General features: G+C 39.5%; 1 protein-coding gene across 1 annotated transcript in view; it reads left to right on the top strand.

The window, feature by feature from the left end:
* SLC9A8 (solute carrier family 9 member A8) overlaps positions 1 to 15,104 on the top strand; it is a 29,315-nt gene extending 14,211 nt beyond the window's left edge. The window contains exons 8-16 of the mRNA XM_063349898.1: positions 723 to 866; positions 2,150 to 2,288; positions 4,155 to 4,260; positions 7,099 to 7,215; positions 8,737 to 8,819; positions 10,246 to 10,357; positions 10,791 to 11,011; positions 12,109 to 12,255; positions 13,514 to 15,104. Of these exons, the coding sequence (XP_063205968.1) occupies positions 723 to 866; positions 2,150 to 2,288; positions 4,155 to 4,260; positions 7,099 to 7,215; positions 8,737 to 8,819; positions 10,246 to 10,357; positions 10,791 to 11,011; positions 12,109 to 12,255; positions 13,514 to 13,621 (1,177 nt within the window). The 3' untranslated portion in view covers positions 13,622 to 15,104. The remainder of the gene's footprint in view (positions 1 to 722; positions 867 to 2,149; positions 2,289 to 4,154; positions 4,261 to 7,098; positions 7,216 to 8,736; positions 8,820 to 10,245; positions 10,358 to 10,790; positions 11,012 to 12,108; positions 12,256 to 13,513) is intronic.
* Positions 15,105 to 16,960: the final 1,856 nt, after the last annotated feature.

The following is a 16,960-nucleotide window of genomic DNA, read 5'->3' as shown; positions in this document are numbered from 1 at the left end:
AATGAGTTTTTCAGTATCAATAATGTAGATTTTTCCAGAACTTGACACAGGATCTAGTCAGTTATTTTTAGGAGTACACCATCCTAACGTTAAATAAAGTTCGTTCCTGGTTTATTTGGGATTTTTGTTTGTTTATTGTACAGCAAATACAGGAGTTTTTTGTTAAAATCCTTAAATAAGTTGGGTGGCAAGCAAGAAACATACAAAGTAGAACACACATGAACGGCAGAAATCTTCCTTACTTGGTTCCAGTGTTTGATTTTACACAGCTGAGCAGTCCCATTGCTTCTCTGTTGTCTATCTTTGGATTCCAAAGTAATGAAGTTTTAGCAGTTCCCTTTAAATGTTCCTCTCTAAGTACTCCTGAACAGGTAACACTATGCATGAATGGTTTGGGCTGTCTCTGTAAAGTTGGTTTCCCGTTCCTCTGTTTTTTTCTTATTTAGTTGGGAGTAAACATTGATACTGTTATTGAGTGCTGGGAGGCAGGTATTTCTCCAACATCACTTCCAGCTGGACGACAGCTTTTCTCTTTGGTATATCAGTAAATGAAAGAGAAACTTCCTTTTTGTCACTTCAGGTTCTTATGAATGAGAAGAGAGCATAACTTTTCACTGTTTAGAAACTATAATACATAATGTCTTTGTTACTAGTTCATATAAGTTTACTAGGCACATATTTTTCTTTCATCTAGTTTTCTTTTTTGTTTTGTGTTCTCCCAGTTTTGCGTTCGGCTCTTTGATATCTGCAGTTGACCCTGTGGCTACCATTGCCATTTTCAATGCCCTCAACGTGGATCCTGTACTTAATATGTTGGTTTTTGGAGAAAGCATTCTCAATGATGCAGTCTCTATTGTCTTGACCAAGTAAGTGCATTTGAACTATACATGTTTATGGCAACAGCAACCACATTATTTTCTGTTAATTAGTTACTCAGATATACAGTAATTCTTCCATCTCCATTTGGAACAAGTCATATATTTCTGGTGTAAAGCTGAATGTTGTATGATCCTTCTTTGTTAAAAGCAATCCATAACATAAACTGCATGGGAAGAAGACAATAAATGGATGTCTTATTACCAGTGCCTCATCTCATTGATCCCAGATGACTGACTGCTTTCTAAGCCCATACTTTTACCAGCTCTCTTTCCACATGAGGGTCCTGACAACAGAAGACCAACATGTGGCCTTTCAGGCTTCCACAAAAATATTTACCTTGCCAAATACACAGTTGTGTCTCCTGTATCTTTGGCTTATACCCAGAGTTGCACTTCAATTCGAGGGGGATACATCAACATCCATGCAATAGTGTTATATTTATGTTGGGGCTATCACAGGAAAGAAGAACATCCAATATCCTTATCCTTTGCCCATGATGATTCTTTGGGGCTGAAATAGTTTAAAAAAATATAGATATATCTTCATGTTATTTCTGAAGTCAAACAATGTGACTATGAATGTATAGGAGTAGATACACTAAGAAGGTAGTGAAGTTAGAGTCAGTTTTCAATTAACTAATTGCTTTTAATGCAGTCTTGATTCTTTTATAGAAGACCATGAAGGCTAACGGCAGTCAACGGGAACACTAGTTAAAATCCATGTCTTCTTTGCATGGAACTATGAAACACATTCCTGAAATTCAAAGAGATTTCTCCCCTTTCCTCCCAAGAGCTTCTTTGTTTTTCTTCAGTGATCTTGTCTCTCATCCACACCTAAATATTTGATGAGAGGTCTTCCTGTTCATTTGTTCTCCTCTGAGGATCACATGATCTGTCTCTTTTTTTTCATGCTTTGAGCTTTTACCACTGCAAAATGTGTTTTCCTTTTCAAAGTTTGAAAATTGTTTTGTAATGCTGGGCATTATCATAGCCTATTTACGCCATTCTGGGGGTTCTTCAGAAGAGCAATGCTGGATTTCCAGATTTGTAGCAGAATTAGGTTTCCCTTTGGGGATTACACTAAGACTTGATTTAACATCTTTTGACATTCCTCTTGTTATATATATCACAGTGAAAGCCTTTTAAGAGTGACAGCAACAAAGAAATGGAAGTCTCTTTTGTTGTTGTTCTCGAAAGATGTTTGGTATTTTTGGATCCAGGCTTAGAATTTATAACTGTTTCTTTTTTTTTCTTTTTTTAATTATATCTAGCACAGCAGAAGGTTTGACAAGAGAAAATATGTCAGATGTAAGCGGATGGCAAACCTTTCTACAGGCACTGGGATACTTTCTTAAGATGTTCTTTGGCTCTGCAGCACTTGGCACACTTACTGGTCTTATTTCTGCATTAATATCCTTTTTTAATTGTGGTGAACACATGTATAAATTGGTTAACTTCAACATTCTAATAGTATTTTTCTTTCCCATCCAGCATTTCTTAGGGGATATTTCTTATTAGATATTATTTTGTTGGCTGAGGATTTTCTCATGCTCATTCTGTTTTCATGTTAGTGTGCGTATTAAAAAGTTGCATCAGATTTTTATGAACATAATTAAGGTCTGAAATGCCATATAGTGGCTTATATTATGTGCATTGGAGTGTTATAAAATATGGTAATAGTTTTGTAATTTCAAAATATATTAATTTCATTTCAATACTGATCCATTTTTACAAGCATATGGCTCTTTTTTTTACATGCATAAAACTATTAATTAAAAAGAAAAAGAAAGCTGCTTTTCCTGAGGGCTTTTGAGTCAGACCAGCTCGTTTGTCCCTATGTATCATGTGCAGGCAGCTGAATACAGATACTGTTCTATTTGGATTTACAATGAGGTATGTTTTGCCTCCTCCACTTCCGTGAATTGGTTGCTAAACAACCCAGAAGCTTCTCTGCTGAGATAAGGAAGGATGTTTGTTGTAAGTCGGACACCTTTGTTACTTTTTGGAGCTTGTTTAATGTTAATACTGACTTCACTGTAGGCAATCTTTTGTACTAGTCTTGTTCAACAGTTATTCATGTCATCTGGGATGTACTGTTAAGCACTTTGTTTGTAAATAACAAGAACAGGGTGTTTGGTTAAATATAGACATATATCCTTTCTTGGTTCATTAGCCTGATTCCATGAACTTTTAAATTATTCCATACGTCACAACAAAAGAAGGAGACAGATGTTTAACACTGCTTTCACTGGTATCTAAGTGATATTAAGACAAAGAGAAAAGCACCTTTTCCCCCTGCTAAATTATTTGTGCCTCAAAGTATTTGATTTACCCTAAGTATGCAAAATTTCAATGCAGCAAAGGGCATTTCTTATTAGTTGCCAGCAGATAAATATAGTTGAAAGTTGCTGCTGGTTCATGAGCCAGGAGGAATCTGAACTTCCACATCACAGGCAGCTAATCCTCTGAATCTTAACAAAGATGGTAGGTGGAGTGTTTTAAGCATTAAGGCAAGGATGCGATTGAAGGAATATTTCTCACTGTGAATATTACTGCAAATCTGTCATATCCCTTTGAAAGTAACTAGAACTCTAGTGATGGAACAGAGATTGCTTGCATGCTTAGTGTGGCAAATAACGACGTCCGAGGCAAAATCTACTTGTACTGGGCAGCTGTGCTGCAGAACTGTGCATGAGATGCAAAGCAGAACTTGTGGCCTTTGGCAAATGTCCATGTTCGTGACTACAAAATGTAAAGTAAGTTTTAAATATCTTGAGTATCAAAAGGACATTATTTTTGTTAAAACATAAATGAGAGCTACCTTACTTTTAATTTGCTGTTTCATAGCTCTCCCCTATTTTTAGAAAAGCCTTTACTATTTAATGATTCTCTGTGGATTTTCTACAGAAATTTTCTGCAGTTTTGGAGCAGTTTCCAAAGACTGAACATGTAGGAAAATGGCCCTTCTAGATCCAAACAAACAATTTGGCATGTTGTTATCGGTACTGTATAGGAACATCAGTAGCAGGTCTTTTCTGTCTCGAGGTCTGTCCATTCTGATACACTTCTATCAGCAGTAGCTTCTATAAGAAGCTGTTATGAGAAGCTACTCATAAGAAATTATTAATCTTTCCATACTTGAGTCAAAGGCCAATGTGTAGACTTTATTAGCTGTTCAGTAGATAAGTGCATTAAGCATAATCATTGTTTTATAATGGAATGACACAGATTTAATTTTTTTTTAATTTACTTTTTCCATAACGTTTTCTTGTATACGTGCTAAAACACATTGATTTAAGGAAGACACCCTCCCTAGAGTTTGGGATGATGATTATCTTTGCTTACCTTCCTTATGGACTTGCAGAGGGTATCTCGCTCTCAGGTGAGTAGCAAAATGAGTATGTGCAAGTTTCTTTGATAAATTTAGGGAGTAGGTATTTTTTGTGTCTAAGAGGGCCCCTGGGTTTTTTACAGGTTTTCTTGTTTAACCTGTGCTCTTACTTTTAACCTTGACTTACTTTAAAGATACGCTTATTCTCTACTTCATGTTCTAAAAGTATAGAAAAGGTAATTTCAGTTTTCATAAGCATTTGGTAGCTAACATAAATGCTAGTATTCTCCCCAGTTAATTAGACTGGGGAGAATTAACAGAACTAACAATTCAGCTGCACACCGTAGATCTCAGCCACATCAGCTAACTTAGGTAACATCCACCCTGCTACCCTGAACCCATTTTTTCTGCCCGTCCTTCAGTGCCATTGGGGAAAATCAGCTGAGAAGCTGGTAGTTTTTGCTGAAGGCCACAAGAAGAGGCTTACACGTGAACTTCTTCCATCATTCTGTGGAACCGAGTACAAAGACAGGGTCCAGTTCTGCTGGATGCCCAATGTCTCTGGCCTTTGGTGATTTTTTTATCAGCATAGTCAGGTGGTTTATGAACTGGTCTTTTAAGACAATTGGCTTCCTGTCTCATTTCTCAAAGAAAAGTGGGAAGGGATGCAACACTCTCTATAATTCAAATAGCTAGGGAATCTCCTTGGGGTTTTTTTTTTTCTTTTTTTTTTTAAGTGCATTAAAAGATGTATTTGCTCTACAACTTTATGTTTGTATGTTTATGTTATGTTTGTGAGGAGTAGTAGCAGGACTAGATTTCTTGTAAATGAGCTGCAGGTATGAAATAAGACTTTCTGAAAATGTATGTATAAGCTAATGTGAATATTTTGGGATGGATCTGTAGCAGTGTCTATCAGAATACCTTCACTGATGTCAGTGGAGTTGTATTTTTTTTTATGTGGCCTATAATCATGGTAGTTACACAATCAAGATGTATACTCCTAATGCAAACATTCCAGTCTACCCACTTGCATCCAGAAGTGGATACACACTCTATGTGTGTACAGGCCAACACATATGTAGGGGAATGAAACCCGAGCAAGCAATTTGATATGTTAAAATACTTGTATTGCCATAAAAACAAGTTTTGCCTTGTGAGAAGATTACTCTGGAGGGTCTCAGCATGTGGCCTGTTCTAGTTCTAATTATATTGCTTTATTAATATGAAATTATAATAAAATATTATAGAATTATAGTGCCATTGCATGATGTAACCAACACATCTCTATGTTGGTATACAATGAAAAAGAATTTATAGTAAGATTCCTAGTTAATTACTCTCAGGATGGTAGAGGTTCTTTGTCATTGTTTTTGTAAAGACAACCTCTCTAATTTGTTCAAGTGCCTTCAAGAATGACTTCTCAAGAAATACAAACTTTGAATGACCTTAGCCAGGTCACCTCCGTGTTTCAAACAAAGGATTCTTTTGACTGTAGCTCTGCTACTCTAATCCTTCCAGTTACGTTCATCTGGGCCATTCCTGGGCTCGTAGCTCCAGCCAAATACTTCTAGTCTTTTAAACTTTCCTTGTTTTGGGCAAAGCAGGCATACTCCCACATGTCATCCTGTCCTCTCAAGATCTGCATTGCAATTGATTCCTTCTGGGTTATGTTGTCAGTTTTGGTCAGTTACTTACAAGGAAATAACTTACAAGGAAATAACTCAGTTGTTCTTCAAGTGGACTGCTAAATCCTTCCCCAATCCTAACCATCATCTCAAATGACATCCTTTGCAGCAGCCGTGGAAATGCTTAAAACTTCCTTTAAGATACCCAGCTCCCTGTGAACACTGAACAACTGACAGCGTCTGTGATGTGTCTTGAGCAGTTAGCGCAATAGGTTGAAATTCAGATTCTTCCCATAAATAACCAAGAGCTGGGAAGCAAGGTAGATGTAAAAAATCCCTAACACAAATCAAAGATTTGTGAAATATAGTGAAATCTGAGGTAGCTGTTCTGGCCTGTGATATCAGTTGCTGTACCTCTGTCCAAGCCGTGCATGTCATTAGGGCAACTGAACTCTGTAATGGAGAAGTTGGTGGCTTTTCCCATAGTTGATAGCTGAGATTAATCTCTGTAGTAACTTACAGCAGATGGTTTAGTGACCCTTTCTGCTGGAGGCAAGGGACATTCTGCACAGCAGCATTCCTTGCAGGCCCTATGTATCAGGCTGTACCTTCCTTACAGTTGGACTCCATGATCTTAAAGGTCTTTTCCAACCTAAATGGTTCTATGATTCCTACAACAGTAATTGTTGCCCTGAATTCTCAAGTCTCAATAGCTTTTCTGATTCTCAGGTTGATAAAAAATTGGGGGTACACCTGTGTGTGCTATTCGTTCTTACTTTTTTATGGTATTAGACGTAGTGCGCCATACTGGAGTGGATTCACACCCATGCCCTGTTGGTCTCATTCTGCTTCTGGTGGAGTGGTTGAGCCTGGCTGATCAGCAGATAGGAAAGAATGACACACTTTCTGGGAGAACGGAATCATACAGTTCCCTAGCCCTGCTATTCTCAGATTGTTTTTATTCTTCTTTTGATCTCATCTCTCTACCTGTTAGGAGAGTGAAAAGCAAGATTTGGCTTTTTATTTCCCTCACTTTTATGGGAAAATGTGACATAACAGGGATTTATTCTAGCTTGCCAGTGACCTATACCGGACCTCTTAGTATTTAATATGACCGGTGGCATGAAACTGGTATGAGTAACAATGGTAATAGAAACCCCACTTATTGCTTCATAAGCTTTTGTGTTAGTAAGGGCTATAAACACAAATATTTGCAGAGTGCAAGCTATTCTTCTGTTGACTGCCACATTTTTCTCTACAGGTATCATGGCAATCCTCTTCTCTGGCATCGTGATGTCTCACTATACACACCATAACTTGTCCCCAGTTACACAGATTTTAATGCAGCAGACACTGAGAACAGTTGCTTTCATGTGTGGTAGGTACCACTTACTATTTTAATATCTAATATTAATAGTGTAAAATTTTATTTGTCTGAACTACTGATTCTGATGGGGGCAGAAGTGTGGATTTTCTTCTAGCCGTTTGTATGTCAGTGGTACATGTCTTTAAGAGAAGAGTTCCTAATAGTGGAGGCTGGAAGGCAGTCAAAAGTCACCTTTCCTGCCATACTGCATAAAACATACAGTAAATCTCGCTCCCATCCTGCAGGCTCCTGCTAAGATTTGCCACAAGATTGATAACTGAATACAGATCTCCGACTCCTACATTCCTCTGGTCTATTTTTAGTTTTAGGAGATGGATTTTTAGTGGTACTTTTAAAAATGCTTTTGGATATAAAAAGCTACTTGCAAAAACAATAGCTTCAGAAATTGAAAAGTTTTTGGCAGTAGTGATACAAGCAGCTCAGAGTCCCATAGCCTTTCCATTTCCTTTTACAAGCCAAGCTTTTGAAGAAATGACATGCTTCTGCTTTTTAGGTGATGGCATGAATATGTTCTGTAGAATTTGCAGGAAGATGCATGTGGAACATGGTCAGGGAGTAGCCTTGCTGCAAACTAAACTTAACCACTCATTACCTGAGCACCAGGGTTTGGCCTTAATCTATTACAAATGCTAAAAAAACACATATTCATTCAACCCACTGTAAAGGAGTTATTTAAGACGCTGTGCAATTTCGTACACGTTTGCAGCAGGTTTTGAACATGCAAATGTAAGTAGCCAGTACCCAAAGCGTGACCAAACAATTTCTTCTGCTGCAGTAACTCAGGTATTGCTACTGTCTGTCCAAAACTATCCTGTTTTCAACCATCTTTATGATAAGCAACCTACCTTGCTAGGACAGGAGCGAACTGCTGAAACATCTTGACTGTGCAATTCTCTGACGGTAACGTGTAGGTGCTGTGGAAATAAAATGGATGACTGTAGTCATTGTGCAGTGGTGGTACCATTTCAGATTTGCAAACATCACTTCTAGAGGTTATTAGAATATACAAGGGTTGTTAGATCATACAGTGCAGCATTTTATTATGAAGAAAGTAATGAACTGCTGCCATTTACAAGAATGGAATGAGTTGAATACTTTATAATAGTATTCGACTTGCAATATATGAGATTGTGCCTGACATGTCAGTTTTATAGAGAATCTGATTCAAAGCTACAGAAGTCATTAGTAGTCGCTCCTGTAGCTTGTGTTCTGCAACTTGTCCTATATTCCTCAAGTGAAAAATTGCTCAGTCTTTAGAACAAGGTTTTGCTAGCTTTGTTCTTACTTACCAGTAATTTACAGCTGGAAAAAGCCTGCGCACTGAGACTAGGGTGCTGTCTGCTGACAGCGAGAGTGGAAGAATCTGGCCTTTTGCATAATGGCATTTGTGCCTATTTTGTGCATTCAGAAGTCAGGAAATATTATTTTATGTGCCGTATGTAGTAACTTATTATAAGAGTAGGAAAGGTTTTATAGAATTGTTTTTTTAAGGTGTGCTTTCTTTTTTTTCAGAAACATGTGTTTTTGCATTTCTTGGCCTGTCAATTTTTAGTTTTCCTCACAAGTTTGAAATGTCCTTTGTCATCTGGTGCATAGTAGGTATTTACTTTCTTCCATACTTGTTTAGATGCGGGTTTGGTATTGGGGAGGGGGGAAACACCTTACAGTTAAAATATTTTATAGTTCTTATGTTTTAGAGGATTTTATGAAAATACTTTTATATTTTTTATGTATTGCGCAAAGCTAACTCTCACTAATAGCATGAAATTATTCTTCTTGTTCTCAGCACTCTTCTTTAAGGAATTCCAATTTGCTATTAACTTTGAAACCCTTCTATAAAAGATTGTTAAAAACAAGGAAAAGAAACTTGCTTGTTTTGACCTTACTAGATTTATTAAAATAAATCTCAAAAGATGCTGAGATTATTATATGTGCCACTTTATTCTAGAAATTATTTTACCAAAAAACAATATTGAATTCTTACATAGCTTCATAAGAAGAATCCGTGTGAATGGGCAGCTCGTAGAAACTACAGTGCAAACTAGTATCAAACTCTGCTCCATTTCATCTCTCCACAGCTTTTGAGTCTCTCTCATATATACTATCAATGCATACGAGCACATTTTAGTCCATGGTTCAAGGGAAAAATTGTTATCTACAATTTATGGATAGTGGTATCAGCACAGGGAGCTGCTCTCATTGTATTATACCCAACTTCCTTATCTAATGTATATCTAAGGTGTGACACTTCCTTCTATGTAGCATTGCCCTCAAAGGCATAATGCAAATTGTGTAATTTTGGGGTGATTCATAAAGGAAAACAGCGCAGCCCTTCAAGGATCCTGCTGACTAATTCTAGGATATTTACCTTATCAAGGTCTGTTTGTGGTGGAGCTTGAAAGCAACGCTATTGTGAAAAGCTTGGCTTTTCTGAGTTAAAGTTTTTGCTGTATTTGTTAATTGTTTGCCACCAAATCAATAGTACTTTTTTTTCCCCTCTCAAAATGTTGCTTCAACGCGTGTTACATTTTATAACCGTACCCAGGGAAGTGTTGAGGAATGGGATTACATGCTGTTTGTTTGGCTTCTGGCCCTTTACTCTGAGGAACTGGTCCGTGGGGAGACAATAGAAATATCTTCTAGCCTCTTAGCTGCTGCGCCAAGGGAATGATTAAAGGAGCTGAACTGACTGAACTGAGGACAACTTTTACCCAAAGTAATTCTTGGTCTCTCTGGAATGCCTCTTGGGTTTCATTTATTTATTATAAGTAAAGTAGTGTCTGGTCTCCATCAGTGACAAGTCTGGTTTAGTTTCAGTTAAGCAGACAAAATGTTTAAAAAGTTAAATTCCACACTGACCTATGCTGAGAGATTTCTTTTAAGTTCGTTTAGCAGCACACCTACTCCAGAGACTTGTGAGTGAAAAGAGCATATTCACATTACTTGTTCTGTACAAACCAGATGCAGCTGGGGCCTGTGTGAATGTAACACATCAAATGGTCTTTTATTTCTGTTTTTCAGGTACTTGTTCTGTTTGGTAGAGCAGTGAATATTTTCCCCCTTTCCTACCTACTCAACTTTTTCCGTGATCATAAAATCACCCCCAAAATGATGTTTATCATGTGGTTTAGCGGTAAGTTAAAGCTCAAAGTATGGAGAACTGGAAAAAATGTTTTGTCTTTTTCATAGCGTGGGCTACTCTGGAAAGAACCGGTTTTCCATCTGTGGAACAAAACTCAACTGAACCCTTGCACTCTTCTCAAACCCAAGCGGAATACATTTGTTCTCTTTCCCCTTTGCGATAGAGGACTATGCAGTGGTGATCCCCGCTAAAGCTTTTCTGCAAAGAGTCTACTTTGCTTTCTAGGGTTAGCAACTTCATAGTTCGAAGAACAGTAGCTGAAGAGCTCAGATTCATTTTAGGGTGGTAACCAAATGATAGCTAAATGGATATAGTATAGGACTGTAAAAATCTTTTAAAGATGGAGAATTCCTGTTGAGTTATCAGGGTGCTGAGGACTTGCTGTCGATTCACTCCTCATTGATTTACTGTTCCCTATGTCAAGGTTTACGAGGTGCAATTCCCTATGCCCTCAGCCTCCATTTGGGCTTGGAACCAATAGAGAAGCGGCAGCTCATTGGGACAACAACAATCATCATAGTACTGTTCACAATTTTGCTGCTGGGAGGAGGAACCATGCCCCTTATCAGACTGATTGACATTGAGGACTCCAAAGCACGCAAGAGGAACAAGAAGGACATTAATCTTAGCAAGACAGAGAAGATGGTTTGTTTGGGTTTTTTTTTATTCAGAGGATCACTGATTTTCTTTTTCCTTTTTTTTTTTTTTCATTTTTACATTTTCCAAGACTAGTATATTATTTTTTACTAAAAAGTAAAATGAAAGTAATGGAAAAAGCTAAGGTAGTAGGAAAAAGCCAAGCAACATTAATTTTAAAACATCCCAAAGACAGAGCTTGGTTAGTATTTACACAAAGTAAGTGTTTGGACAAAGGGAGGAGAAGTAGCTTCTTAACTCAATTAATTATAAATTAATCCATACAAATTAAAGTAACCCCTGCAAAAGCATAAAGCAGATGATAGAGGATTGAGTCATATACAGAGGGAAAGTAGCTAGTACAGTGTGAGTCATGAATTAATCATAAAAGGCAGATGGGAATTATTTTGAAAAAGTCAAAGCAAAGGCCATGAGCAGGTGGTAGCAACAGCACCCCTATGACTGAGTTTTATTTTAAAGCAATTTCTGCCTAAGCAAGAGTACTGAAGAAAACTAACAGCCAGTCTGAAGCCTGACATGTAAAAGGCTGGAAGACAAAGTATCCTAAATTTTTGCCTGTTTTTCCCCAAGCCACCGAACAATCCATGTAGTTGTTCTGTAGGATCTGAGTAACAGCTCCTCTTGGTGCGAGGGTTCAAAAAGCTGGCAATCTTCAGAATTATCTTAGTCTGTCTACATAGAGAGGTGTGTATCGGAAGAGCACAGGGGTAGGGTGTGTTCTGATACAGGGCTTGTTTTCAGTGAGACAACATTAGCGTTGCTTGCTGGATAAAATCATTGGCCAGCTCACAAGAGAAAACCTGCGCACTAGAAATCTGTTCTTAGCAATAGTAACAATACAAAATATGGAATATTTGAGGTCTTCTACCTTTCAGCCTGAAAAGGGAAGCTAAGTGGCTCTAGGAATCAACAGCTGGACAGATTAATACAGCCATAAGCCCTGGTAGGCTGGGGTGATAATTTCCATATTGTTCCAGCATGGGAGTTGGTTCTGAGAAGGGAAAGCACAGAGCAGGGGGCTGAAGCAAGCTGGGGGGATGACTGCCACATTTCTCAGGTTATTCCAATATTTGTGATCTTTCTAGGGAAATACCATAGAATCGGAACATTTATCAGAACTCACAGAGGAGGAATATGAAGCCCAGTACATAAAACGCCAGGACCTCAAAGGCTTTATGTGGTTTGATGCCAAGTATTTGAACCCTTTCTTCACCAGAAGACTCACACAAGAAGTAAGTCTTGTTTTCTTGAAGAAAAGCAGCTGTGGTAGAGTTGGTTGTCACTTCACTCTGTACCATTCAAGGCTCATAGCGTAGCCATGCAGCTTCTACATTAGGAACCATGAGCCATCTAATATATTACTTGTGCATATGTAGAGCAGCTGTAATGAGAAGCTGCACTGTAAAATTGCAGGTTGGATTAAATGAGCATCTCTCAGGGCTACCACAATTAAACTTTAAAAGGTGTATGGATTTATTGGACTTGCCTTTAATCTTGCAGAGTACCATGAAGAGTATCAGGAGTTACTAGTTACTACTGTTGCTAGAAAAAGCTGCTGCTGCTCACGCAAAGTTTTTAAAGTGCTATCACACAAAGTACTGCCTTTTACTGCACGCGCTCCTGTGAATTCTGGAGTTGCGGTTCTTCTGCAGAGTGCAGTTTTTATCTTGGAAATATGCACCAGAATTGCAGCCTTCACTTTTAAGACTTCTTCAGTGGGAGACCAATACTTTGAAGCTGTAAATGCAAAACGACACCTGACTGAACGTGTAACTTAACACTGAGCAGCTCCGAGAGGTGCAAATAGTATGCCATTTTCACTCCATGCCCGAGAAACCCAAGACTCCTTGGCTGTTTTTCCAGTTTGCCATAGAATTAAGCATTTTTGCTGTGGAGTTGACCATTTTGTGTCAAGTGTGCACATTCCATCTTCCTAGCCTGCACAAACATACTATTTTTCCTCTTGTTTTTTTTCCCAAAAGAATGCTTTCAGCACTTTCCCACAAAAAGCTAAAGGCATTTTTTGCAAAACCGAAAAGGAATCAAGAAACCAGAGTAAGCATCTGACTTGTAGTTGGTAGCCAAAAGCACAGGCTGCCATCCAGATTGCAACCAAAAGCTAGAAAAATAAGTGTGTGAATCACCAAAACGGGCCACAAGCTTCCCACTGTCCCTGGGAACACATAGGGAGGAGCGAGATTCAAAGCCAGCCCATCCAGACAGCATTGGGGTTGTTGAAACCCACAGAGCAGGACTGTCTAGAAAACACAGGTAAAAATACCTGTCATCAAAAATATCATCTCTGGAAATAATTACTGATTGGACACTTCACAAATATTTTCTCATAGGAAACAGAATTGCTTTGCATGCTTAGAGACCAGGAGCGGATTGTTTCCTAAGGAATATGTTAAATAGTCTTTGTCTTTTGCTCTAACCCACAAGTAGTGTTGTAGCTAACTAACAAACTGTTCTGCTTTGCTTTTGCCTTAGGACTTGCATCACGGGCGCATACAGATGAAAACCCTCACAAACAAGTGGTATGAAGAGGTACGACAAGGACCCTCAGGATCTGAAGATGATGAGCAAGAGCTGCTATAACAGACCGGGACAGGAGTGCAACGAGTTTATCATTAGAAAGAGGATTTAAGTATCAGGAGTCTGACTGCACAAAAGCTGGAAAGCTAAGGTTGAACTTTCATGTTTCAGGCATGTCTTGTGCTACGTGTTTAGGTATAAAACCGCAGATCTACTGTGCTTGATACTACTAGTCAGCGCTGGAGACCCGTAAGCGTCAGACACTGGGCTGAATGAAGAACCTTTTGTTCAGGTTTTACAGCATAGCAAATTCCATGCAGCCTATTGAAAAGCAGAAACATCTGCCATGAAATGATGACGTTGTTTAATGGGGGAGGTCTTCTTCCTATTACGAAATCTGCTGTAAACATATGCTGAAGTACAGAGCCATTGTATGACTCTGCAAAACAGAATGAATTGCACTTTACTTTTTTTTTTTTAATATATATATTCATTCACAGCATGGAGAGTCTTGACAGTTTATACTGTGAATTTGTTTCAGCACTAGTAAGGGAGTTTGACTGGAATAAATCTATAATTTATGGGATTTGCACATTATGAATCCAGAGAAGATGCACGCCTTGACAAAAAGCAGATGTTGCACATACAAGGAAGCACCTCTGAGAACTGGTGGGTTTGTCATTTAAGAAGTTCTTGATTTCTATTTTATGGGATTTTTTTATTTTTATTTTTTTTATACTGAGGTATCTAATCCACAGTACTGATTATAGCATGGTTTGGGGAGGGGGGAATTGTATCAGAACTGCATTTGAAATTCTAGTTTTAATGTGTGTTTTTCTTTGGCTAAAGCCAGTTGCAGTTGGGTTTCTGTAACTGGCAGTTGCTCCTTGCTGGCACTTTGGCTTCAAATCTTAGAAAACAGCAGCTTTTGTTTTGCCTAATTCATGAAGTGTCCCTAACACTCCAGAATTCTCTAGGGGAATTTTTAAGTTCTAGTGGAAGCAAAAGCAGCATTTTGCATGTCATTCACTTGCCGAACAAATGTGTACATGAGGAAGAAGAGTCTACAAAATCTAATCCAGGTACAGAAGGTTGATAGTACACGTTGCTGAAGCAGCCTCCGTTGGGAGGTGGCAAACAGCTTTCATTAAGCTGTCCTGTTTGTTAATATGATTTTTCTCTTCTGCTTACACTGTTTCAAAATCAGTAGTATCATTTCACTTTGTTTTTTTTTTCTATATGGCCTGGTCCGTGGCTCAGACCTGCATACACCTAAACAGGCAGGCAGTGTTTGTGGCACATTTGCCATGGTTACCCAGGCAGCAGTTTGCTCTCACTGCCAGCCCAAATTCCTCATTAGTCGTTTGCATATTCACTGTTGAAATGTGAATTTTAGTTCTGCGCGTAAATCTGACATGCAAGTGCAAATGTTTGTTTCTGAAAGTGTGAGACTTCTATTTTTGGTCTGGTTTTGCTACTAAGGTTTTTAATCAACTGCTTACCTGCTGGGAGGAATAAAAGTTCAAGAATGTATTTAGAATCCTGAGCCTGTGTTGTCTGAGCAGTTTTTCCAAAATAACACAGCTTGATACAGGACCCCCTTTCTCCCCTCTGTTCCCCTCCCTTTTAGCTCAAAGAGCTGCTCTGCGCCTCCCAGAGCTGAGCCACGCGCTGGTGGGAATCTCAGCAGGGCATGAACGCGCCTTCTGGTGTTGACCAGAAAGCAGTCGGGGCTTGCTTTATCCTGAGGAGACAATCTGTGTAAAAAAAAAATCAGGCTTTTCCTTCACCCTTCTAGAGAACCGTAGACCTAATTACATTTTATTTACCCATCTGTTTTACTCAGTTGCTCGACTCAAACGTTTTAGGGCCAGGAACTGGCTGGAAGGTCTCTGGGACCTTCTCGTGTCACTGGAAGGTGAACATTGATCCAGATGCTATTACGCTGGCCATAGCGTTATGCCATAGTCGTGCTGAAATATGAAATAGCCTCTAATTTCTATTGTTATTCTGGTGAAATAGGTCATCTGGAAAATAGAGGGAGGTACAAGCAGACCAGCCCTTTGGTAACTTCCATCAAGGCAAATTGGTCGTTTCCTGCCCTCTGCTGGCAATTAGTGATAGCGTTCCGACATCTAACGAGAGCCATTTGCTGGGAATAATTTTACACATTAAAATGAAGCAATTAACTGATATAGCTAGAACTAATGAAGTCACTTTAAAGCAATTAAATTGAAGAAAATTTGGATGGTTTGATTTAAAAGCAACCATTGTAAAACTTAAGAAAATATTACATTTGTCGAAAGTTGGAGTTAAGACAGCTTTGTTCCCTCAAAATATGCCCCAACTTCCTTATTTTGGAGCAAATAGAAGAAGTTTTTACCATTATTTCAGTGACTAATTTTCATATTCATTTATCAATACATTGACTTTCCTATGACAGTCATTTCACAGTTCGGATTTCTTCACTTAGAATAATATGCTTAGGAAAGAAAAATTATCTGTCTCCTTATTGACTTGCCTTGCAGATACTTTAGATCATTTCCTATTTTATCAGGCCAATATGAGACTCCAGTCCTCCTTCCACAAGTACTCACAGCCCCATCCTAACTTGGTGTCATCTGCAAACTTGTACCAGTGTAAACTTATTTTTTTTCTGCTCTCTTACATATGGAGCCACCAGGAAGTACAGTGCAGATGTTACTGATTACAGAGGCCCTAAAGTCCTGCTGGGCTGCAAACCCAGTGGCTGTTTCTCTTGACAGCAAAGGAGAGGCAGGGGGAGCCCAGAGCCTCCCAGACATTATTTTTCCCTCTTCCAGCCCGTCCCGCAGCCTGCGTTAGCCCGTGACAAGGCGCCTCGGCTGATGAAGGCAAAGCCCATCACGCACAGTGTGGGCCAGCAATGGCACCCAGCAGCTCCCGCAGCCGGGCAGGGCTGAACCCAGCCCCAGTTCCCCATCTCTGTCCCGGGGATGGCATTGGCCCAGGAGCGAGGGGAGTCACTGAAACTCCCCGGGGTGCTGGCACAGAGCAGGCGTTTCCCCAGGCTCAGCAGCCCTGCACGATTCAGGATGCAACAGAAAGCAAGAAAAAGGTGTTTCCAGCAGCATTTCCCCTCCCATCAGACAGCGCACGGCTGAGCAAGGTCCCCAAGTGACACGACCAGCCCATGGCAGGGGCTGCAGGGAGCAGACCCCCTTTCCCTCCCGGCAGGCTGTGCCAGGAGGTGCCCTGGCCAGCCACATCACCCAGCAGATGCAGGCTGGCACGGCCATGCCGTGGGAGAGCGGGCAGGACACCCTGCACCGCCTCCTCCCCAGGACGGCAGCGGCTTTTACCAGGTTTCACCCCACTGCCCAAGAGCGCAGCAAACCCGCTCTGCCTCCTCACCACCGCCAG

This window comes from Chroicocephalus ridibundus, chromosome 12 (assembly GCF_963924245.1).
Source record: "Chroicocephalus ridibundus chromosome 12, bChrRid1.1, whole genome shotgun sequence".
Lineage (NCBI taxonomy): Eukaryota > Metazoa > Chordata > Aves > Charadriiformes > Laridae > Chroicocephalus > Chroicocephalus ridibundus.
Note: the sequence above shows the minus strand (reverse complement) of the source record. Positions and strands in the feature narration are given on the sequence as shown.